The 20,734-nt window shown below is 42.3% G+C and overlaps 1 protein-coding gene across 2 annotated transcripts in view; it reads left to right on the forward strand.

Annotated features, from left to right (window-relative positions):
- The first annotated feature begins 1,191 nt into the window (after positions 1-1,191).
- LOC144603940 (3-phosphoinositide-dependent protein kinase 1-like) overlaps positions 1,192-20,734 on the forward strand; it is a 78,434-nt gene continuing 58,891 nt past the window's right edge. The window contains exon 1 of one of the 2 annotated variants that reach the window (XM_078417785.1): positions 1,192-1,295. Coding sequence is in view for 1 of the 2 variants with exons in the window: in XM_078417783.1 (XP_078273909.1) it covers positions 1,350-1,373 (24 nt within the window). In the remaining variant the exon portion in view is untranslated. Of the gene's footprint in view, positions 1,374-20,734 lie in introns of both variants that reach the window. The other variant, XM_078417783.1, reaches the window with a different exon arrangement.

A 20,734-nucleotide genomic window follows, 5' to 3' on the forward strand; every position in this document is an offset into this window, starting at 1 on the left:
GTACGGAGTTTGTACGTTCTCCCCATGACCTGCATGGGTTTTCTCCAAGATCTTCGGTTTCCTCCCACATTCAAAAGACGTATAGGTATGTAGGTTAATTGGCTTGGTGTATGTGCAAATTGTCCCTAGTGTGTGTAGGATAGTGTTAATGTGCTGGGATCGCTGGTTGGTACGGACTCAGTGGGCCGACAGGCCTGTTTCCGTGCTGTATCTCTAAACTAAACTAAACTAAATCAACAGCAACACACTCTCCAATCCAACAGCCAGACTTCACCCGTGGAAGCTGTGGGATGGTCTGCCTGTCAAGGATAGGCCTAGCGAGCCACAACAGGAAATGTAAGCATAAATGATACATTCCCTCTCCCAACAGGACAACATCAAAGCCACGCCATCATCTCTCGCAGATAGATGCCGACTACTCCTAATGATACCAGGTGAGACAAAGGTTCACTTGCATCCGCTACTCCTAATGATACTGCAGACATTGACCACCATTTACATTAAAAACCCTTAAATGATTCCCGTCTTCCCTTCCATGGTTAGGAAAGTACTATGGGATTATTAAGGGAATCAGTTTCTGCACATTTTTGTTGTGCAAATGTCATAATTCAGTGCACGGATAAGACAGGTTTTACATGGATAGGACAGGTTTTGTGTGATATGCACCAAACGTGGGCAAGTGGGACTAGTGGGCTGGGATATGTTGGCAGGCGTGGGCAAGTTGGGCCGAAGGGCCTGTATCCACAGTGACTATGACTAAGTGGCAAAATGCCAAAACTCACTCAACAAAACGTATACCCAAATTAAGACACTTTTCAGATGAAATGAATTTAGGTGAGGCAAATAACTAATATTCAAACGAAAATAGGTGCCAAACAAGTGTTCCAGTAAAGAACAGTAAATGACCCAACCCAAAAGGAAGCAAAGTTGGCACATTGACCTCGCAGTTAAAATTGGGACAGCGCTCACATTATCCGCATGCGCAGACCGCATTCGCGGCCGGGTCAAGAGCGGATCGCAGGAAGCAGCGATAGGCCGGTTACCGGTCTGACTGGCACTGGAAACGACCAATGGGTGGGTGGGACTGAGCGGCGGGAAGCGTTGTGTTCAAACGATATCCAATGGGAGCAAGGGAGGGGCGGGACTTCCGGCGGAGGGCTCCAGGGCCGAGACGCATTGTTGTGCTATGACGTAAGGAGTCGGAGACGGAAGATGGCGGAGCCAGCGGCGACGGGCGGCGGGCAGTGAGCGGCGGGCAGGGGCAGCTCCAGCTCCCCAACCGCGAACAGTGCCAGGTACCAGAACCCGGCCGCACCCCACCCCACCCCGCCGCACCGCGTGTCCATGCCATGGCGAGAACCACAAGTCAGATGGTGAGTAAGCGGCTCGCTTCACCTCAGCCTAGGCTCCGTCCGGATCGTTTTGCGGCGCGCGACCCTGGGCCTCACGACCTGTGGTCAGGAAAACTCCGTGTGGGCCGCAGAGCAGAGGATAGCGAGGGAGGCGGCCCTGGTGGATGAGGCAGTTTAAGAGGGAGGAGGTGAATCAGATGGAGAGAGAGAGGAATCGCAGCAGCAATGGGAGGCAGACCGAAGGGCGAAGAAAGAGCAGGCAATGTGAAAGGAGGAATCTCTTCAGAGATGCTGCCTGTCCCGCTGAGTTACTCCAGCATTTTGTGTCCATCTTAGGAAGAAGAGGCCGATTGGTACAAGTGGAGGCAGATATGAGAGGGGAGGGGAAGAGGCAGTTCAGAGAGGGCGAGGAAGAGGAGGCGGATCTGATGGAGAGGAAGAGCAGGTTGTTCAGTGAGGGGAAGAAGAGTAGATAGTTCAGCAAGGGGAGGGAATAGTAAGATCAGATGGTGGAGGAATAGGAGGGGGATGGAAGAGTAGGTAGATCAGAGAGGCAGAGGAAGATAGGAATAGGTGATAATGGAAGAATGCAGCACAGGAACAGGCCCCTCGGCCCTTGATGTCTGTATTGATCATGATGCCAAATTCTGCCTACCTGCATACAGTCTTTATCCATCCATTGACTCTATGTGATGTTTTTATTGAGCCTGCTTCCATCAAATGTATTGACAGTGCGATCCAGGGACCTACCGCTCTGCGTGAATATAAACTTGCCTTGCAAATCACTATTAAACTTTCCCAATCTCACCTTAAATTTTTGCCCTCTCGTATTTGACATTTACACCCTGGGTAAAAGTGTTCTGACCATCTAGCCTATATACGCCTTTCATTTTTTAATAAATTTTTATCAGGTTACTCTTCAACCGCTGCAGCGCCAGATAATACAGTCCAAGTTTGTCCAAACTCTCCCTATTACTACTCCCACATTGAATCTCTTTTGCAACCTCAAGTCTCCAGCGACCAGAACTGCACACAATACTTCAAATATTTCCTAATCCAACTTTTATACTGCTGCAGTATGACGTAGAAACACCAGCTTTCTGCTGGTGTGGCACTTTCAGGGAGCTATGATTTGAACCTCATGATCCCCCTGTACATCAGTGCTCTGAAGGTTCCTGCCATTTACTGTATATTTTCCTCCTACGTTTGATCTCGTAGAGTGCAACATCTCACACTTGTTCAGATTAAACTCCAGTCATTTCTCCAACCAAATTTCAAACTGATTTTTACCTTGCTGTATCATTTAACAACTTTGTTCACTATCTAGAATTCCACCAATTTTTGTGTCAGCTACAATCCCACTAAAGAGGTCATCTACATTTTCATCCAAATCATACATAATCTATCACAATCGACAGAGACCCCAGCATTGATCCCGGCACATCACCATTGAGCACAGCCGTCAGCCAGAATAATATCCCTCCAAACTACCTTCTGTCTTCTATTATAAAACTAGATTTGAATTCAATCTATCAAATCTCCCTGGATCGTATATGCCTTAATTTACCAGACCAGCCTACCACGAGGGATCTGAATACTTTACATATGTCCATGTTGAAAACGTCCATTTCCGAGGGAGGAGACCATGTGAAGGAAGGGACTTGAGGGGAAAGAGTAGACAAAGTGGGTATGATGGAATCAGGTGGATGAAGAGATATGGGGGTGGAAGAGGTGTAGGGGGCCCAGAGGGTGCAAACGAAGGGGTATTGTAGAGAGGAGGTGGGGAGGAGGAGCAGGAGATAGGTTGTAAGTCTTAGGGTGGGTGGAGGCATGTCGAAGGAGGCAGGCAGGATTTGTGCGGAAGTGAATGAGGAGACTGCAGGCTAGGAAAACAGGAGGAGGAGGCAAGTTGGAGGAAGATGCAGCAGGTAGGGGGAGGTGGGGCGGGGTGGAGGAGGACATGGGGCAGGTTAAGGGAGGAGGAGGAGGCAAGTCGGATGGAATAGGAAGTCAGAAAGATAGTGGCAGTCAGAGGTGGGGAAAGGGTTAGAAGGAATGGGAGGAGGACAAGGAGTGGAGGGCTTGGTTGAGAAGGTGGCCTATTTTGTGTGTGGGAGGAGTACGGAGGAGATCTTGGCGAGACAGTAAAATAATGAGTAGGATTGGTAGGTAGAGACGGAAGGGCAGCAGGAAGTGCATAATGTGGATTGGGGTTGATGAGGAGGAACCAGGGAGTAGGAGGTGGTGAAGCATTTGTATCTTTTGAGTTGGCAGGAAGAAGAGGTGAACTAGAATCAAGGGGCAAGGGCTTGAAGGGAAGAGCAGTGAGTGTGGAGGGAGTGTATTTTACAGAGGAAGTGAGTGTATCTTACGGAGGAAGTGAAGGCAGGAGTAGTCAAAGGAGATGAGGGAAGTGAAGGGGGAGACAGGGGCTTGTAAAGTGGGAGGGATGAAAAAGGGGATTGTTGGCCAAGGTTCTGGAGTTGTGAGATGGGTTGTGGGCGGGGGAGGGGATGGGGTAGATGAAGCAGGTTGTGAGCATGGAGAAAGGATGCTTGTGAAGGGTTCAGAATGGAGAGGGAATATTATGGGATGGAACAGAGAAGGGGGGAAGGCATTCAGAATGGAGATAATTACAGCCATGGTTGGGTAAATGGTTATTGCCCTCAATGAGGGAGAGTTTGGGAGAGGTTGTGGCTGTCAAAAGACAGGGAGTGAACGTTGAATTGAAGAAGGTGTTTTGTATCAGACAAGAGTTGGAGTCGGGTTGTGAGGTCAAGGGAAGTGATGTAACAGGGATGAGGTTATGGCTGCAGCAATGGGACTAGTGAGAAGCGAAGAAAGATTGTGCATAAGGAGAGATGGGGTTTATGAAGCAGCATGGAAAGGCTGTGAGGGTAATGAAGAAGTGGAATTGTTCGAGGGGTGGGCAAATGAAGAAGCGGGGAACTGACTGAATTGATTGGGGAAAATAAGAAAGGGGTATCGTTACCAAGAGATGGAATGACTAAACATGACTTTTGAGATATGGATCCCTTTCTCCATAACCTTTCTTACCACCCACCTCCCCCAAACAAACCACACTATCCCATACCCCTTCTCCTGTCCTTGCTGCCCAACAGACTTTACTGCATTCCTAATTGTGAACTGTCATTATCTGGTCATTCCCTCCACAGATGCTGACTGACCCGCTGAGTTTCCTGTGCACTGAGTTCTAATCACAGTTGTACCACTTGTTTTATGTATCACTTTGGATGTACTTCCAGTTGGTTATTCCAGTATCTTTTTTAAATGTTAGTGAAACTGATTTGTTCCAAGATTTGAGTTAAAAAGTTCTAGATTTAGTGATTTGATGATGGAGATAGTAGATACCTGACAGTACTGTGGTATCACAAGCACTGTCTTTTTTACCGTGTGTTTGCAGAATTTGAACCAAAGTTGGGATATTGCTATCACTGACCTTTTTATTACTGTATTTGGATGCCCCATATATAGGTGAATCATTGACTGACTTGATCTGCAACAATGATTTTAAAGTGCCCACAAACTAACTTTAGATATATTAAAAATGTAATATTTAAGAATAAAAGTTGATCAAAACACAGACTTTTTTTGTCTTCTGAAGGTTTTTTTATGCTAAGGGTGATTTGTTCTGGTGGTTCTAAGGTGACTAATGAGTTCAATGTGGGGAAACCCAGCTGTTTCACCCATTGAGGCAATTGGAGGTTGTCAGAATGAAATGATACTTCGGATTATTGTGTATTCCTTCCAATCTTTGTGCTTGGCATTTGTGCATCTGTAAGAGATGCAGTTCGAAGTGCTTGGTTTGAGAGTTTATATTAATTATGCGGTCACCATAGTAGTGCTGGATGAACATAATCATGATCCGATTTGGATGCAGGGCTATGAGATGTTGCTGGCCTTAGTTCACCAATCCAGCCAGTGAATCTGGAGGATTGGACAATACATAAGAAGCATCATAATGGACAGTTGTCTCATCAAGGCATAGTAGGCTACAGAGCAAGCAAGCGCTGGTAAATGAGATTACTTTACGTTAATAGACATGGAAGGGTGAAGGGTTGACATGGAGGCAGTAATGGATTTTATCATCAATGTCTGCCTTCACTGCGGTGCTTCTCAAGATCTGTAAAATGGTCCGTGTTGACTAGGAACCAGTGTTAGTGAAAGGATGGTGATGTGTGGTGAGGACAGATATGTATTTTAGTCATTTAGTATGAAGCCTATTCTGTCATATTTTGGTGAGGGTATCACTATGGCTTAGAGCCCAACTACTGAGTGTGTACAGTTGCTGGCATTGTTTGCTTGCTGTATCTAGTTAACTGATGTTGGAGTAACATTGGTTCAGCAGAGGAAGGACAAGTTTTGGTCACAACTTTTCAGGAGGTACGGAAGCCTCAAGCCACACACCGTTTCCTTTCTGAGCTATTGTGGTGCCTAGTTGACAGAGTTAATCGAATGAATTAGGCAGTTGTCAGTCCAGCAGTTATCAGCTCCTATTCATGAACGCCAATTTTTGAATTGACCTTAACAATAGAACAGTACCTCTTATGTTAACGTGGAAAGACACATGGTGCTGGAGTAACTCAGAGGGTCAGGCAGCATCTCTGGAGAACATGGATAGGTCACATCTGAAGAAGAGCCCTGCCCTGCAACGTTCCCTATCCATGTTCTCCAGAGATGCTGCCTGACCCGCTGAGTTACTCCAGTGTCCTCTTTTGTAAACCAGCATCTGCATTTCTTTGTATCTCCACACTTCCATGGGCTTGTTTCTTTGTTGTGTTTTGCATTAAAGTTTGGATTTTTTTTAACTGTCCTGCAAAATTTGTGTATAATTCACGTATATATTTTGTTTTTGTGTTGTCTGAATCTGTCCGTGATGCTGCTGTACCTACACCTCACCGTACTTATGCATATGACAATAGATCTGACTTGACTCCACTTCATTGGAGAGCTTTTGAAGGTTAATGAGGATGGAATAGTTGAATTTAATTTATTGAGTTTAGTTTAGTTGAGTTTCGAGGCTTGCTGCAATGACACAGCCTTGACTCTGCACTAGGACAGGGTCTGTGGTAAATTCATGGCTTGTCTGTCAATCTAGAGCTGACAGAGAATGCTGAGCTCAGCCAACTTTGAGAAGGATCTACCATTAATCACTTTTACAGGTTAGAATCAAAGACCTTATGTGGCTGAGAGTTACCATGTACAATTGTCAATGCTGCTCTATTTTTGTTTAGTTTGTTGTGCCACTTGATGAACATATTCCACATTGTGATCCTGCAGTTTTTTTAGAAGGCATGGTAGAGGATGATTCTTGAGATGATTTTCCCTCAGCTAATGCTGTGATTACAGCAGATAACATATTGGGGTATGGAATCCAGAGTTTTGAATGAAGTGTTCTTCGAAGTGCTCCTACTGACTCGCTGTCCTTGATGATCTCTCCTCAGATCTTAGCTCTCAATGAGATGAATGAATAAGTTTATTGGCCAGGTATGCAGATACAGGGAATGTGCCTTGGTGCTCCGCTCACAAATGACAACACAAACATACAGTTAACAATTAAGAATAAAGCATAAACACATCAAAACAATAAGGATATACCATTACGATCTAAACATGTGGGTGAAAATAAACCAGAGCAAAAAAGAGACTACAGACTGGTTATTGAGTAGAACTATCATTCCTGGAAAAAAGCTGTTTTTATGTCTGACTGGCTGTTTTGACAGTCCGAAGTCGCCTTCCAGAGGGAAGTGCTTCGAAGAGTTTGTGGCCAGGGTGAGAGGGGTCAGAGATGATCTTCCTGGCCCTTGCAGTGTACAGTTCGTCAATGGGGGGAAGGTTGCAGCCAACAACCTTCTCAGCTGTGCGAACGATCCGTTGCAGCCTCCGGATGTCGTGCTTGGTGGCAGAGCCAAACCAGACCATGATGGAGAAGGTGAGCACGGGCTCAATGATAGCAGTATAGAATTGGACCATCATTGTCTGTGGCAGATTGTGTTTCTTCAGTTTCCGCAGGAAGTACATCATCTGTTGGGCCTTTTTGACTGTGGAGTCGAGGGTGGCCCCCCATTTAAGGACCCTGGAGATGATGGTTCCAAGGAACTTAAATGACTCCACAGATGTGACTATGGTGTTGTTGATGGTGAGTGGGGGGAGGGGAGGGGGATCTCTTTGAAAGTCTACAATTAGTTCCACTGTCTTGAGAGCATTGAGCTCCAGGTTGTTACGATGGCACCAGGACGCCAGCTGTGTCACTTCCCATCTGTAGGCAGATTCCTCCCCATCCTGGATCAGTCCAAGCAGGGTAGTGTCATCCGCAAACTTGAGGAGCTTGACAGAGGAGTCTGGAGGTGCAGTCGTTGGTGTAGAGAGAGTAAAGGATTGTTAATGAGATGGATTGTTAAGTGTTTTTAAACATAAATTGTTTTGACAGTGCTCAACCATCCAACGTTACTGGATCTAATGCAATCTTTCCACTATCTTATTAGGTCTCTGGATGTTTGTGTTGGACTTGAATCTTCAGACGTCTTTAGATTAGTGCCTGAATCTTCTGTGTGTTCTCTGTTCTTGGGTAGAGAAAGTAAGGGTATAAGAGTAAGTAGGTGATGATAATATGGACCAGAACAGACCAGGCTTTTGCAGAGTTAGCAGGTTGTCTGTGACATTTTCTTGTCTGTGTCTTTTGAGCTCTTTGATGCTGGTTTTCCGATGGCAGAGCTTTGATTGGCATTGTTCTTGTGGTGCCTGGTTGACAGTTAATCAAATGGATTAGGCAGTTGTCAGTCCAACAGTTATCAGCTCCTATCATGTTGTGGGTGATGCAGACATACTCATCACTCACATAGGTAATTAAGTATTTTGATGGATCCCAGTACCTTGATTGAAACTTTATGCTTTTCTCTCTGATGAAACTGGCTTATTGGTCTTAGAAAGACTATGTGATTCGTGTTTTGTCAGGAGGTGGGACACCAGTGGAGTTAGCTTTTCTTGCTCTCTTCCTGGCTGTTGTCTCTTTTCCAAATTGCCAAGCGGTTTAATTTATCTTTTGTCGAACTTGTCACAGTCTTCAAAGTGAGAGTAGAATTATTCTTTGACCTTGCCCGTTGGCACCGTATACCCTGATCACAGTGGCATGTTTGTTCTGCAACAGTAGTGCCAAAGTGCCATTAGTTCATTAGTTCCACATGGGAATCATGAAGATGCCAGTCCAATTCATTCTGGGTGGCGAAGCCGTCATATGGAGTTGATGAATTTCTTTCAGTTTGCACTCCCAAAGGAGGGTGTACCCAGCCTCCTGTTCCTTGAAGATAAGGCACAAAGTTCTGGAGTAACTGCGAGTCAGACAGCGTCTCTGGAGAAAAGGGATGGGTAACAGTTTGACTCGGGGCCCTTCTTCAAACCGAATCTGAAGAAGGGCCATGACCCGAAACGTCACCCATCCTTTTTCTCCAGAAATGCTGCCTGACCCGCTGAGTTATTCCAGCACTTTGTGCTTATCTTCACTATATACCAGCACCTGCAGTTCCTTTCTACGCCCCTTGTTCCTTGATCAGGTTTTCTCTTTTTCCTCATCTTTCATGTGGAGTGATTATTATATATATATTTGTCAAAATGACTGAGTTTCTTTGCAATGAATTGGTGTGATAATGAGGTCTCTTACCTTTGTGGTTGTCATGAAGGTCCTCTTGTTCTTAATCTTAAACTTTATTTTGAATTGTGGAACATACCTGTGCTTGGGGGTGGCATTGCATACCAGCTTTGATGTAGTTTTGTTGGGCCAAGGGGTTGATCCCTGATTGGAAGCAGGCTTGGTGGCATAGACTTAACAAATGTATTTACATGCGAAATGCTTGATATTGCCCACATCCTCTCCCTCACCCCACCTTCACAGTTTCTCTCCCAGCCTCACTTGCTTCCCTTCCATCAATCCTTGCTCACCCACACACTCTCTAAATTCAAAGTTGTTTGTGCAGTATTTTATATCTTCAGGAACCAGTGGGTTACATGTTATGTGCCAATCTGTTTTGATATATTGAATAAAACATTTGTTCCAATAACTGACCTGCAGCATTTCAACGGATGACTTTGATGTTGCAAGTTGTGGTACTGATTTGTTTGTACATTTGCAAACACAATTGTTGTCTTTATACATAGGAAAGAACTGCAGATCCTAGTTTAAATCAAAGGTAGACACAAAATGCTGGAGTAGCTCAGCGGGACAGGCAGCATCTCTGGAGAGAAGGAATGGGTGACGTTTCGGGTCTTTATACCATTACTGCTAGCTAAACTATAGAAAATCTTTTGTAAACAAATGTCACTAGCTTATTATATGATCCTCTGCCTGGGTAAATAATTCAATCAGAAGTAATTAGATGAGCACATGGAACAGTGTGAAAGGCTATGGGCAAAGACTTGGAAATGGGATTAACAAAGGTAAATAGTTAGATGGCCAGCATGGACATGGTGGACTGAAGGCCTTGTTTCTATATCATGTGACTCAATGTGCAATTGATTGGCATGAATGTTGCATTATGAGGCAATTTCCTTTTCCTCAACAAAGTCTTCACAGAACTTCAATATTGAAGTTGAAAGCACTGTTACGTGCAAGTTCAAAACTCATATAAAATCATAAAACTCACAAGCTCATAAAATGGCTGTCTATTCTGGGTCAATTGACTTTTTTTTAAAAAAATGTAAGTTACCAAGCAGTTGATGTTGAAAGGGAGGAATGTTTGTGATGGTTACAGGGCTTTATGTACAGTGCCCTCCATAATGTTTGGGACAATGACCCGTCATTTATTTATTTGCCTCTGTACTCCACAATTTGAGAATTGTAATAGAAAAAAACATGTGGTTAAAGTGCACATTGTCAGATTTTAATAAAGGCCATTTTTATACATTTTGGTTTTACCATGTAGAAATTACAGCTGTGCTTATACATAGTCCCCCCATTTCAGGACACCATGATGTTTGGGACACATGGCTTCACAGGTGTTTGTAATTGCTCAGGTGTGTTTAATTGCCTCCTTGATGCAGGTATAAGAGAGCTTTCAGCACCTAGACTTTCCTCCAGTAACCTTTATTGCTGTTTATCAACGAGGACCAAAGTTGTGCGGATGAAAGTCAAAGAAGCCATTATGAGACTGAGAAACAAGAATAAAACTGTTAGAGACATCAGCCAAACCTTAAGCTTACCAAAATCAACTGTTTGGAACATTATTAAGAAGAAAGTGAGCAATGGTGAGCTATATTTAAGAGGGAGTTAGATGTGGCCCTTTTTGCTAAAGGGATCAGGGGGTATGGAGAGAAGGCAGGTACAGGCTACTGAGCTGGATGATCAGCCATGATCATATTGAATGGCGGTGCAGGCTCGAAGGGCCGAATGGCCTACTCCTGCACCTATTTTCTAAAGGGACTGGCAGGCCAAGGAAGACTCCAAAGTTGATGACAGAAGAATTCTCTCTATAATTAAGGAAAATCCCCAAATACCTGTCCGACAGATCAGAAACACGCTTCAGGAGTAAGGTGGGGCTTTGTCAATTACCACTGTCCGCAGAAGACTTCATGAACAGAAATACAGAGGCTACAGCAAGATGCAAATCACTGGTTAGCCGCAAAAATAGGATGGCCAGGTTACAGTTTGCCAAGAAGTACTTAAAAGAGCAACCACAGTTCTAGAAAAAGGGCTTGTGGACAGATGAGACGAAGATTAACTTATATCAGAGTGATGGCAAGAGCAAAGTATGGAGGAGAGAAGGAACTGCCCAAGATCCAAAGCATACCACCTCATCTGTGAAACACACTGGTGGGGTGGTTATGGCCTGGGCATGTATGGCCTCTGAAGGAACTGGCTCACTTATCTTCATTGATGATACAACTGCTGATGGTAGTAGCATAATGAATTCTGAAGTGTATAAACACATCCTATCTGCTCAAGTTCAAACAAATGCCTCAAAACGCATTGGCTGGCGGTTCATTCTACAGCAAGACAATGATCCCAAACGGTGCTGGCTCGAAGGGCCGAATGGCCTACTCCTGCACCTATTGTCTACTGTCAAACATACTGGTAAAGCAACAAAGGAGTTTTACAATGCTAAAAAATGGTCAATTCTTGAGTGGCCAAGTCAACCACCCGGCTGGACCCAATTGAGCATGCTTTTATATGCTGAAGAGAAAACTGAAGGGGACTAGCCCCCAAAACAAGCATAAGCTAAAGATGGCTGCAATACAGGCCTGGCAGAGCATCACCAGAGAAGACACCCACCAACTGGTGATGTTCATGATTCACAGACTTCAAGCAGGCATTGCAATCAAAGGACATGCAAGAAAATACTAAACATGACTACTTTTATTTACGTGACATTGCTGTGTCCCAAATATTATGGTGCCCTGAAATGAGGGGACTAAGTATAAACACTGCTGTAATTTCTACATGGTGAAACCAAAATATATAAAAATGGCCTTTATTAAAACCTGACACTGTGCACTTTAACCACATGTGATTTTTTTCTATTACAAATCTCAAATTTTGGTGTACAGACGCAAATAAATAAATGATGGGTCTGTCCCAAACATTATGGAGGGCACTGTAGTAATACCATTCTTAGGAGCTGCCGGCCCACCAGAGTGGTTGTTTTTTAATTGCCAGTCAAGGCATATGAAAAAAGTGCTTTTATAGAATATCGTTATGAGCTGGTTAGTTTTTTTTGAGGGAAGTGAGAATTGGTAGCTCTTTCAGAGAAATTGGATCAGTTCAATTACTATATTTTTGTAAGATTTTGAAATTTTATGTTTCCCTCCCCCTGACAAATTTCAAAGTAATTTTCTGTTGCCAGCCAATAAAGTTGCAGATTGATTGGGGGGGTTTCATTTCTAGCGATGGTAGGCTTTTAATTTTTAAGATGAGTATTGGTACCACAACCGATATGTCATGCACCCCTGTTTTCATAGAGGAATATGTCACTGAGTGCCAGTTATAGCTTCTGGTAAGTTATTTGGAGCAGTCTTGCTGTCGGTGGTAACTACTAAATATAGAGTCAGAATGTTATTAAACCCAAGGAAGTGAGTTGCCAGTGACTTGAGAACAACCGGAACATTATTTGAAGGGACTGTTTCCTGACCAGCATCTGATCCTTGAATTTTTATTTTTCTAATTGTCAATATTCTCCCCATTGTGAACGCTCATTATTTGGGTATGATCAAGCCTGGAATCACCGGAGTTTCATTGCTCAGCTATTTGTTTTAAAAAAAGTAATTTTCTCTTCACTGCATTGATAATTTCTTAGCCTTATAAATAACTTGTATTTAGACATTGGGAGTTGGGGTATTTAGCTCTGGAGGCCATATCAGCTTACTTTGATCTTTGCTCTCTCATTAAGTAGACAGTTTACATTTTTCAGCAGAGGTTAATAAATGCTAGGGGAACTTGTGATTGCTTTTCTCACTTCATCGAGTCAAAGGTCTGATATATTGTAGGACTGAGCTGTGTATAAAAGCAAAACTGGAATTGAGCTGGTACAACTACTGCTATTATCTGATCATTTACCTATTATCTGGTTTTTAGTGTTGGGAAAAACACATGCTGATAGGCTTACTTGTAATCCAATCTGATCAACCAAAGCAGCTTTTAATGTTCAACTTATGACAAACCATCCCCTATTGGGAGAAGAGTTCCTGTCTGTTGGAGAAGCCAGAAACATCTCTTGTTTCTCGCAGCTCCGCCCTTGCTCCCCCCCCCCCTCGTCGTAAGTGAGACAGAGTCCCCCGAGTCCTTACCTTCCACCCCATCAGCCGTTGCATACAACACACAATCCTCCAAAATTTCCTCCATCTCCAACAGGATCCCACCACGAGCCACATTTTCCCATCTCCACCGCCTTCCGCAGAGACCGTTCCCTCCTCAACTTCCTGGTTAACATTCCTTCCCACCCAAACACCCCCTCCCCAGGAACCCCCCTGCAAATGCAGAAGATGCAACAGCTGTAGCTATATCTCCTCCCTCGACTCTGTCCAGGTACCCCGACAGTCCTTTCAGGTTAGGCAGAGGTTCACTTGCACCTCCTCCAACCTCATCTACTATATCCGTTGTTCAAGATGTGGACTCTTATACATCAGTGAGACCAAACGTAGACTGGGTGATCGTTTGTGGAACACCTTCACTCAGCCCGCGTGAACTTACCTGATCTCCCAGTTGCTGGACACTTTAATTCACCTTCCCATTCCTACACAGACCTTTCTATCCTCTATCTCTTCCATTGTCAGAGTGATGCGAAATGCAATTGGAGGAACAGCATCTCAAATCTTGCTTGGGCAGCTTACAGCCTAGTGGTATGAATATTGATTTCTCTCACTTCAGGTAGCCCTGGCATTCCTTCTGCTTCTGCCCTGCCCCACCCAATTTGCACTAGCTTCTCATTTTCACCCTTCAAAGAGATTCCAATTGTCTGTTTCCTTTATCATCGTTACTTTTTTGCATATCTTTCATTAATTGTTTTTTATCTCTCCACATCACCGTCTATATCTCTCGTTTCCCTTATCGCTAACAGTCTGAAGATGGGTCTCGACCCGAAACGTCACCCATTTTCCAGAAATGCTGCCTGTCCCGCTGAGTTACTCCAGCTTTTTGTGTCTATCTTCGGTTTAAACCAGCATCTGCTGTCCCTTCTTACACACCTCTTGTTTATCTCTTTTTCTTTCAGCCTCTAGGTATTGCACTATTAAATTAATGTTAACTGAGTTTCAGGATGAAAGCTTCAATTTACTGTCATTACAGAGCCATCCAAAAATATTGCCTCTGTAATTATTGACATTTTGTAGCTATTTATTGTGGATCTCAGATTATTGGATTTCAAATAAGGGGAATTTTGTGATTAACATAAAAAGAAAGTTTTATTAATCTCTCATGAATTGGGACCATGCAAAACAAAATTTTCATTTTACAATTGTAGCAAATGAGATCAAGTTTGACTGTTATGAATGAAACTTATTTACACAAGTGGAACTAAATACAATTGGGATATTGAAGTGAGAACAAACTGGGAAACACCAGATCTTTTGGCTCCAAGAATAAAGTCATTAGTTTGGTAGCTTTAATTAGAACTGTCGATTTATACGTATAGATGTTGCCATGACAATTTAAGATTTTGCTTATTTGTGACATTTGTCTTTTCATCTTGTTGAAGAATCATACAAAGGTGGTACTGTCATAGAAGCACTTCACATAATATACTGTTTACTATAGTGTACATTACCTTGAATTTTCTGTTAACATTTTTGCTTAACCAACAGCAATGAGATATAACGCTCATGTTTTGCATCATTATGGGTCATTGGATATGAAAATCATCTACCTGGATGTAAGGTACCATGTTTAACATGCATTCAGCTTCAACCATGAGTTTAGATAAAGGACAAATAGTACACGGCCTGAAATTTGCAATTAAAATAGCATCTTAGGGAGAGAAAAACTGGCCCTGCTTCTGAAGAAAAATAGTTGACCTATTTTAGCCCTTGCTTCCTCTCTCCAAAAATACTACTCAGCCTGCTTAAACCTATTTATTATTTTCTGTTTTAGCATATAGTTTCTCTTTGTGACACATAGTATAATCATCAGAATTATTTCCATGATGATTAAATAAAGCAAAAGGAAAAGATCGCAGATTGGGACAGTATGAAATTAAAGCAGAAAATGTTGGAAACACTGAATGGAGAAACAGTTGGTGATCCTTTCAACAGAACATAAAAATTAGCGATATCACAGCTTTTAAACAAGTATATATAGATGCATGGGAAATTGGGATGGGAAACAAAGATTATAAATATAAGCTAAAACATGAGTGAATTTGGTGTAATTGTAGTATGGGGATAAATAAAGAAGCCACAGATGAGCCATGTTTGGGGTTGATGGCTAGGTGATAAAAATGGTAATCATGACCATCAGTTACTCCAAAAAAATCAAGAGAGCATAGGTTATGTTATAAAATGAGTTTTTAATATCACTTAAGATATAGATGTGGAATAATTCAGCTTGAACCTTTCAAGACATCAACTGTATTTGGTTTGTTTATGCATTTCTTTAGCTGGCTTTGCATTTTGCCAGTCTGTGAGTATGGGTTGGAGAATAATGAAAGGTTCCATGAATCCTAGCTTGAAACTGGAGTCGATAATTATCTTCAATCACTTGAATGGTGTTGTCTCCCCCTTGCCATTCTAAGAATGCATTTGACCATGTGTGGGTGGGAGGGTTGAGTGAGTTATTATTGCAATACCTCCCTTGAGAACATAGTCTGAAGAAGGGTCTCGACCCGAGACGTCACCTATTCCTTTTCTCCTGAGATGCTGCCTGACTCGCTGTGTTACTCCAGCATCAAAGATTTTGTGTCTTATCTTTGGGGTAAACCAGCATCTGCAGTTTCTTCCAACACGAGTTAAGTTCAAGGATTGGTATCTAGTCTTCTACATTCTCTCATTCAAAAGCTCATATAAAACTTTATCAGCTGTTCCTAACTTGCAGTGAGTCATGTTCATCCTGACAACATACATCAACTCCCAGTTTGGCAAACGTCATTTTAAAATCATCTTCTTCCATATCTTTATAACCTTGTTTGGTCGTCCAACTCCATTCTCTGTCCTGCACCATTTTTGGCCCCTATGGTTTCCTAATTTTAATCTTGCCTGTTTTCATGACAATTCGATTCGCTGCTTAAGCTTGAGAATTCTGAACCCAATTTTTTTTGTATTCTGCCTTTTTCCCCCCTACAAATTGCTAATTCATATCTTTGGTTTTAAGCAAAGTTTTAATATTATCATATATTTGGTTATTCAACTTTTTTTAAAACAGTCCTGCCCATTGATTGGGGTAATATGTTATTTACGATATCTATTTATTAATATAAATTGTTGCTGGAAACTGGGTTGATGTCACAAAATGCTGTATGGTTGAAGGATCAACAAGGTTTGTTGTTTATGTGATCCGAGCCTAGTATGAGCGAGAGGGCAATGGGCCCTTTTTCTCTTGGCATGCTTCACTGATAATAGAGGCACTTTTCTCCAGTTTTGAGTGAATGAGGCTAGAGTAAAAATGTGCACATAGTGAGACTGGTAAGTGGTGGATTTTGCTTTTGTGAGTGTTTTTCTATTTTATTTACTTTGTTTTCCTGCTGGCTCCTGCGGTCCATCCAGCAGTTTTTAGCTCAGGTTTAAGCCAGCTGTTGGAGCGCACTGCCTTGTGAACGAACTGGCTCATCTCTTAACTAACAAATGCAGATTGGAGTTTATTGCAAAGAATTCGGCACCATCTATAATGTGTTTTTTGTTTTTTGCCCTGCAGCTATTTTAAAACGAGACGAGCAGTGGTCTTCACGTGGTCACGCATAAAAATTGACAGGCTTTACACATAATTCAAGTACTTAGCACAATCAACTCCAACAGAAACTGAAGTTATTTAAAGACAGGCATTTGGAAAAGGCAGGCATCTGCATACCAGAGTTACTGAGTGCACCTTGTCACAGCTGTCCACATTCTTGACCTACTAAACAAAGTCTTTATGGATCATACCAGATTTACCAGATTTATTGTGGCACTTGGTGTAATTCTGGTGCAGTTTAGGGCACCAGTCTGTCCAAAAGCATAATTATTTCACTTCAGCTGGATTCAGAGTAGAATCAACCTTTTGCAGCAACATTTGCACATCTTTTTTTGAGCCCAGTGCACATCTTAAATCACATGTACTCTCGTAAGCCAACATTATTTGCAGCTGGTTCCAATCTGCCATTTGCTGCACCAAGTAAAGTTGGTATTTGTACCATTTTCTATGACTCTTTAGTCCAATGGTATGGACCATTAAATGATCTTAGGCTCTGTCAATCGGGAAAACTTGCTTATGGTTAACCCACATATGTTTTCTGTTTTTCATTCTTATTTTGCCAAACCTCCTTAACCGCCTGCCACTTTCAACCAGCAGTATCTAATACCCTCAGGAATTTCCCTGTGCAAGTAATTCAAATTTATGGAATGATTTAAATCTACGCCGAGAAAAAAATTGCTTTGAGTTCTTGTCAGGATTGTTTATTCTTAAGACGTTAAATATCAGTTGAGGAATAGCTGGGTAAAAGTCTACTTAATCATAAAAGATGCCATGAAACTATTTTTAGAGCATTTTGTTCTGGTTTACTAAACAAGATTGTTTCAATAATCCACATCACCTAAACAAATTATCGGGTTATCCATCTCAGCTCTGAAATGTTGTTCTGAATAAAAAGCATTAAAAAAAACTGCTGGAGAAACCCAGCATATGAGGCAACATCTGTGGAGGCCAAGGGGCAGTCAACGTTTTGGGCCCAGGTCCTGCTATCAGCCCTGAATTGTGGACTATCAGAAATGTTGATTATCACTTTGCCTGCATAGAGACTGTTTGACCCATTGAGTTCCTCTAACAGTTCGTATTGTGCTCCAGATTCCACCGTCTGTCGTCTCTTGGTATGAGTGACCTAATATCACTATAAGTTAATTCTTTCAGAGTGTGCGTGTGAAGAGGATTCTGTATATTGAAAACTAATTTAGGATATTCTACAGGGGAAAAATTAAAATGGAAGAGAAATTTAAGAAGTCAGATCGGTGGAATAGGCTAGAGGTAATTGAGGGAAGAATCTCTTGATTTGAGAGATCATTTGTGCTGATTTAAAGTAGCTATGATTTAGCTTCTGCAATGATAAGCTATTTCCTTTATTCTGGATGAGAAAATTGGCTTGTTTATTTACTATGGTAGAAAAAGCCTTTATGTGGTATAATGTCACCTTTGTGGGTATATTGCAGTTTTCTGAAGCAGAAACATCACATTATAGTCTTAAAGGTGAAAGGATCCTGGTACTAGATTTAGGAAATTATGTACTTGTATTGGAGGCAGTGCAGAGGCAGTTTACTGGAGTGGTTGCTGGGAAGGGTGGGTCCATACTCGGGTTAGAGGAAAGAAAGATGATTTGATTGAAACATATAAGACTCTGAGGGTAATTGACAGGGTGGTTACTGAGAAGATGTTTTTCTGCCGGCATCTATAGGGTCTTTCAATCTGTTACATCAACCTGAAAGAGCAGATCATTCCTCATGTGATAATTAATTTGTAACACAAAAGGCAATACAGTGGCGCAGCGATAGAGTTACTGTCTTGCAGCGCCAGAGACACAGGTTTGATCCTGACTATGGGTGCTGTCTGTATGGAGTTTGTACATTCTTCCTGTGGCCGTGTGTTTTCTCTGGGTCCTCCGGTTTCCTTCCACATCCCAAAGACGTGCAGGTTTGTAGGTTAATTGACTTCTGTAAATTGTTCCTAATGTGTAGGATAGAACTAGTGTACAGGTGATTGCTGGTCAGCGTGGACTCGGTGGACCAATAGGTCTGTTTCCATGCTGTATCTCTAAACTAAACTTTAAAATTTTAAGTTTGCAATATTTAAAACTCCAAGCTAGAACTCTAAACATCGACAACCCCAGGTCCAACCCCATTGACGCCACAGCCAAGAAAGCACACAAATGCCTCTACTTCTGCAGAAGGTTAAGGAAATTAGGCATATCTCCAGTGACTCTTACCAATTTCTACAGATACACCATAGAACATATCCTATACTGGTGTATCACATCTTGGTATGGCAACTGCTCTGCCTAAGCCTGCCATCTCTCACAAACCAGCCTCCCATCTCTTCCCACCCACTCCCTCCTGACTCCATCAGCACTTTGCAGTGCCTCAGGAAATCAGTCAACAGAATAAAGGACCACTCATGTCCCAGTCACACTTTCTCTTCTTTTCTATTGGGCAGAAGATGCAAAAGCTTGCAAAAATGCACCACCAGATTCAATAACTTTTTACCGGCTCTTATCAGACTCTCATGCTTGAATTCCCAAACCTTTAATCTACCTCATTGTGACCCATGCAGGTTATTATTGTCTGTGGCTTCTCTGTAATTGTAACTCTATATTCTGCACTCTTGTTTATTTTCTCTTTTGCACTACCTAATGTGCTCATGTATAGCATGATTTGCCTGGATAGCACACAAATCAAAGCATCTCACTGTATTGTACATGTTGCAATAATAAGCCAATACCAATAGTTGAATACTGCAGAAGCATTTGCACAATTGGATTCATAATTCTACTCAAATGATTAGCAATGCCTGTGTGCCAAACATTAAAACCACAGGTTGTTCCAATCTTTGCAAGGAAAGAGCATAGTTTCAGAATAAAGAATGGCCCGTTTAACATAGAGATGACGAGGAATTTCTTTGAGGATAATGACTCCTTCGAATTCTCTACCCAGAGATCTGTGGAGAGAGTCATTGCGCATATTCGGTGCAGAGATTGACAGGCATTTAACTGCAAGGGAGATATGGGAGAGCTCGGGGAAGTGATAATGTGACCCAGATTGGATCTGCCGTGAACTAACTGAATGACTGAGCAGTCCCAAGGGCTGACTCACCTACTCCTGATCCTGTCTTTTCTGTTCTTGTGCCAAAAAAATAACATCAGCCTCATCAGTTAAAACCTTTAACTGTTTTGAAATAGGATGTTTTGGCCTAGCAGAGCAGCACTGCAACACTGCAACACTGATACATTATGAAGAAGGGTCTCGACCCGAAACGTCACCCATTCCTTCTCTCCTGAGATGCTGCCTGACCTGCTGAGTTCTCCAGCATTTTGTGAATAAATACCTTCGATTTGTACCAGCATCTGCAGTTATTTTCTTGTGCTCATTATACCCAAAAAGTCATCTTCCCCGATGCTGTCTGACCTGTTGAGTACCTCCAGCACTTTGTGCTTTGCTCAAGATAGCGTGTAAGTAGTTGGGTACAAATTTTCTGTCTCCTTTTTTGCCTCCTTTTTTGATAGAATGCTAAAGCTTATCTGAGGTTAACTGAAAGTGGAAACCAAAACTCACTTTCCATTTTGTATTTTCTGCTTCATCGAAGCACAATGATTGAGTACAGGATTGTCAGTTTGCCTCTTTATCTTGTAGTGTGAATTTGAGTTTAAAAAATCTCAGCTTGTACTGCCATGAAACACAGATAAATTGGTGCTGTGGGATATTGTGAGGATTTATGCTATGAAGCATGGAGAAAGGCATTCCACTGGTTCTCTATGACTTGATAGTGCAATGGTGATAGGGGAACCAGATACCTTGTGTTTGTGGTCTCTTAGTTACTCATGTCTTTGGTAGAAGATTGGGACAACTTGTGTTTTTAAAGTTTGGCACACTAGCAATATAACCACGCAAATGGTATCGTGATCCAATTGTGCAAGTGGCTCTGTAGTGTGTAACCAAGACCTTTAAATGCTGTAAACCTAGATACCCACAGCTGGTGTTCCTTCAACTGAAAG

Source organism: Rhinoraja longicauda, chromosome 21, assembly GCF_053455715.1.
Source record: "Rhinoraja longicauda isolate Sanriku21f chromosome 21, sRhiLon1.1, whole genome shotgun sequence".
Lineage (NCBI taxonomy): Eukaryota > Metazoa > Chordata > Chondrichthyes > Rajiformes > Arhynchobatidae > Rhinoraja > Rhinoraja longicauda.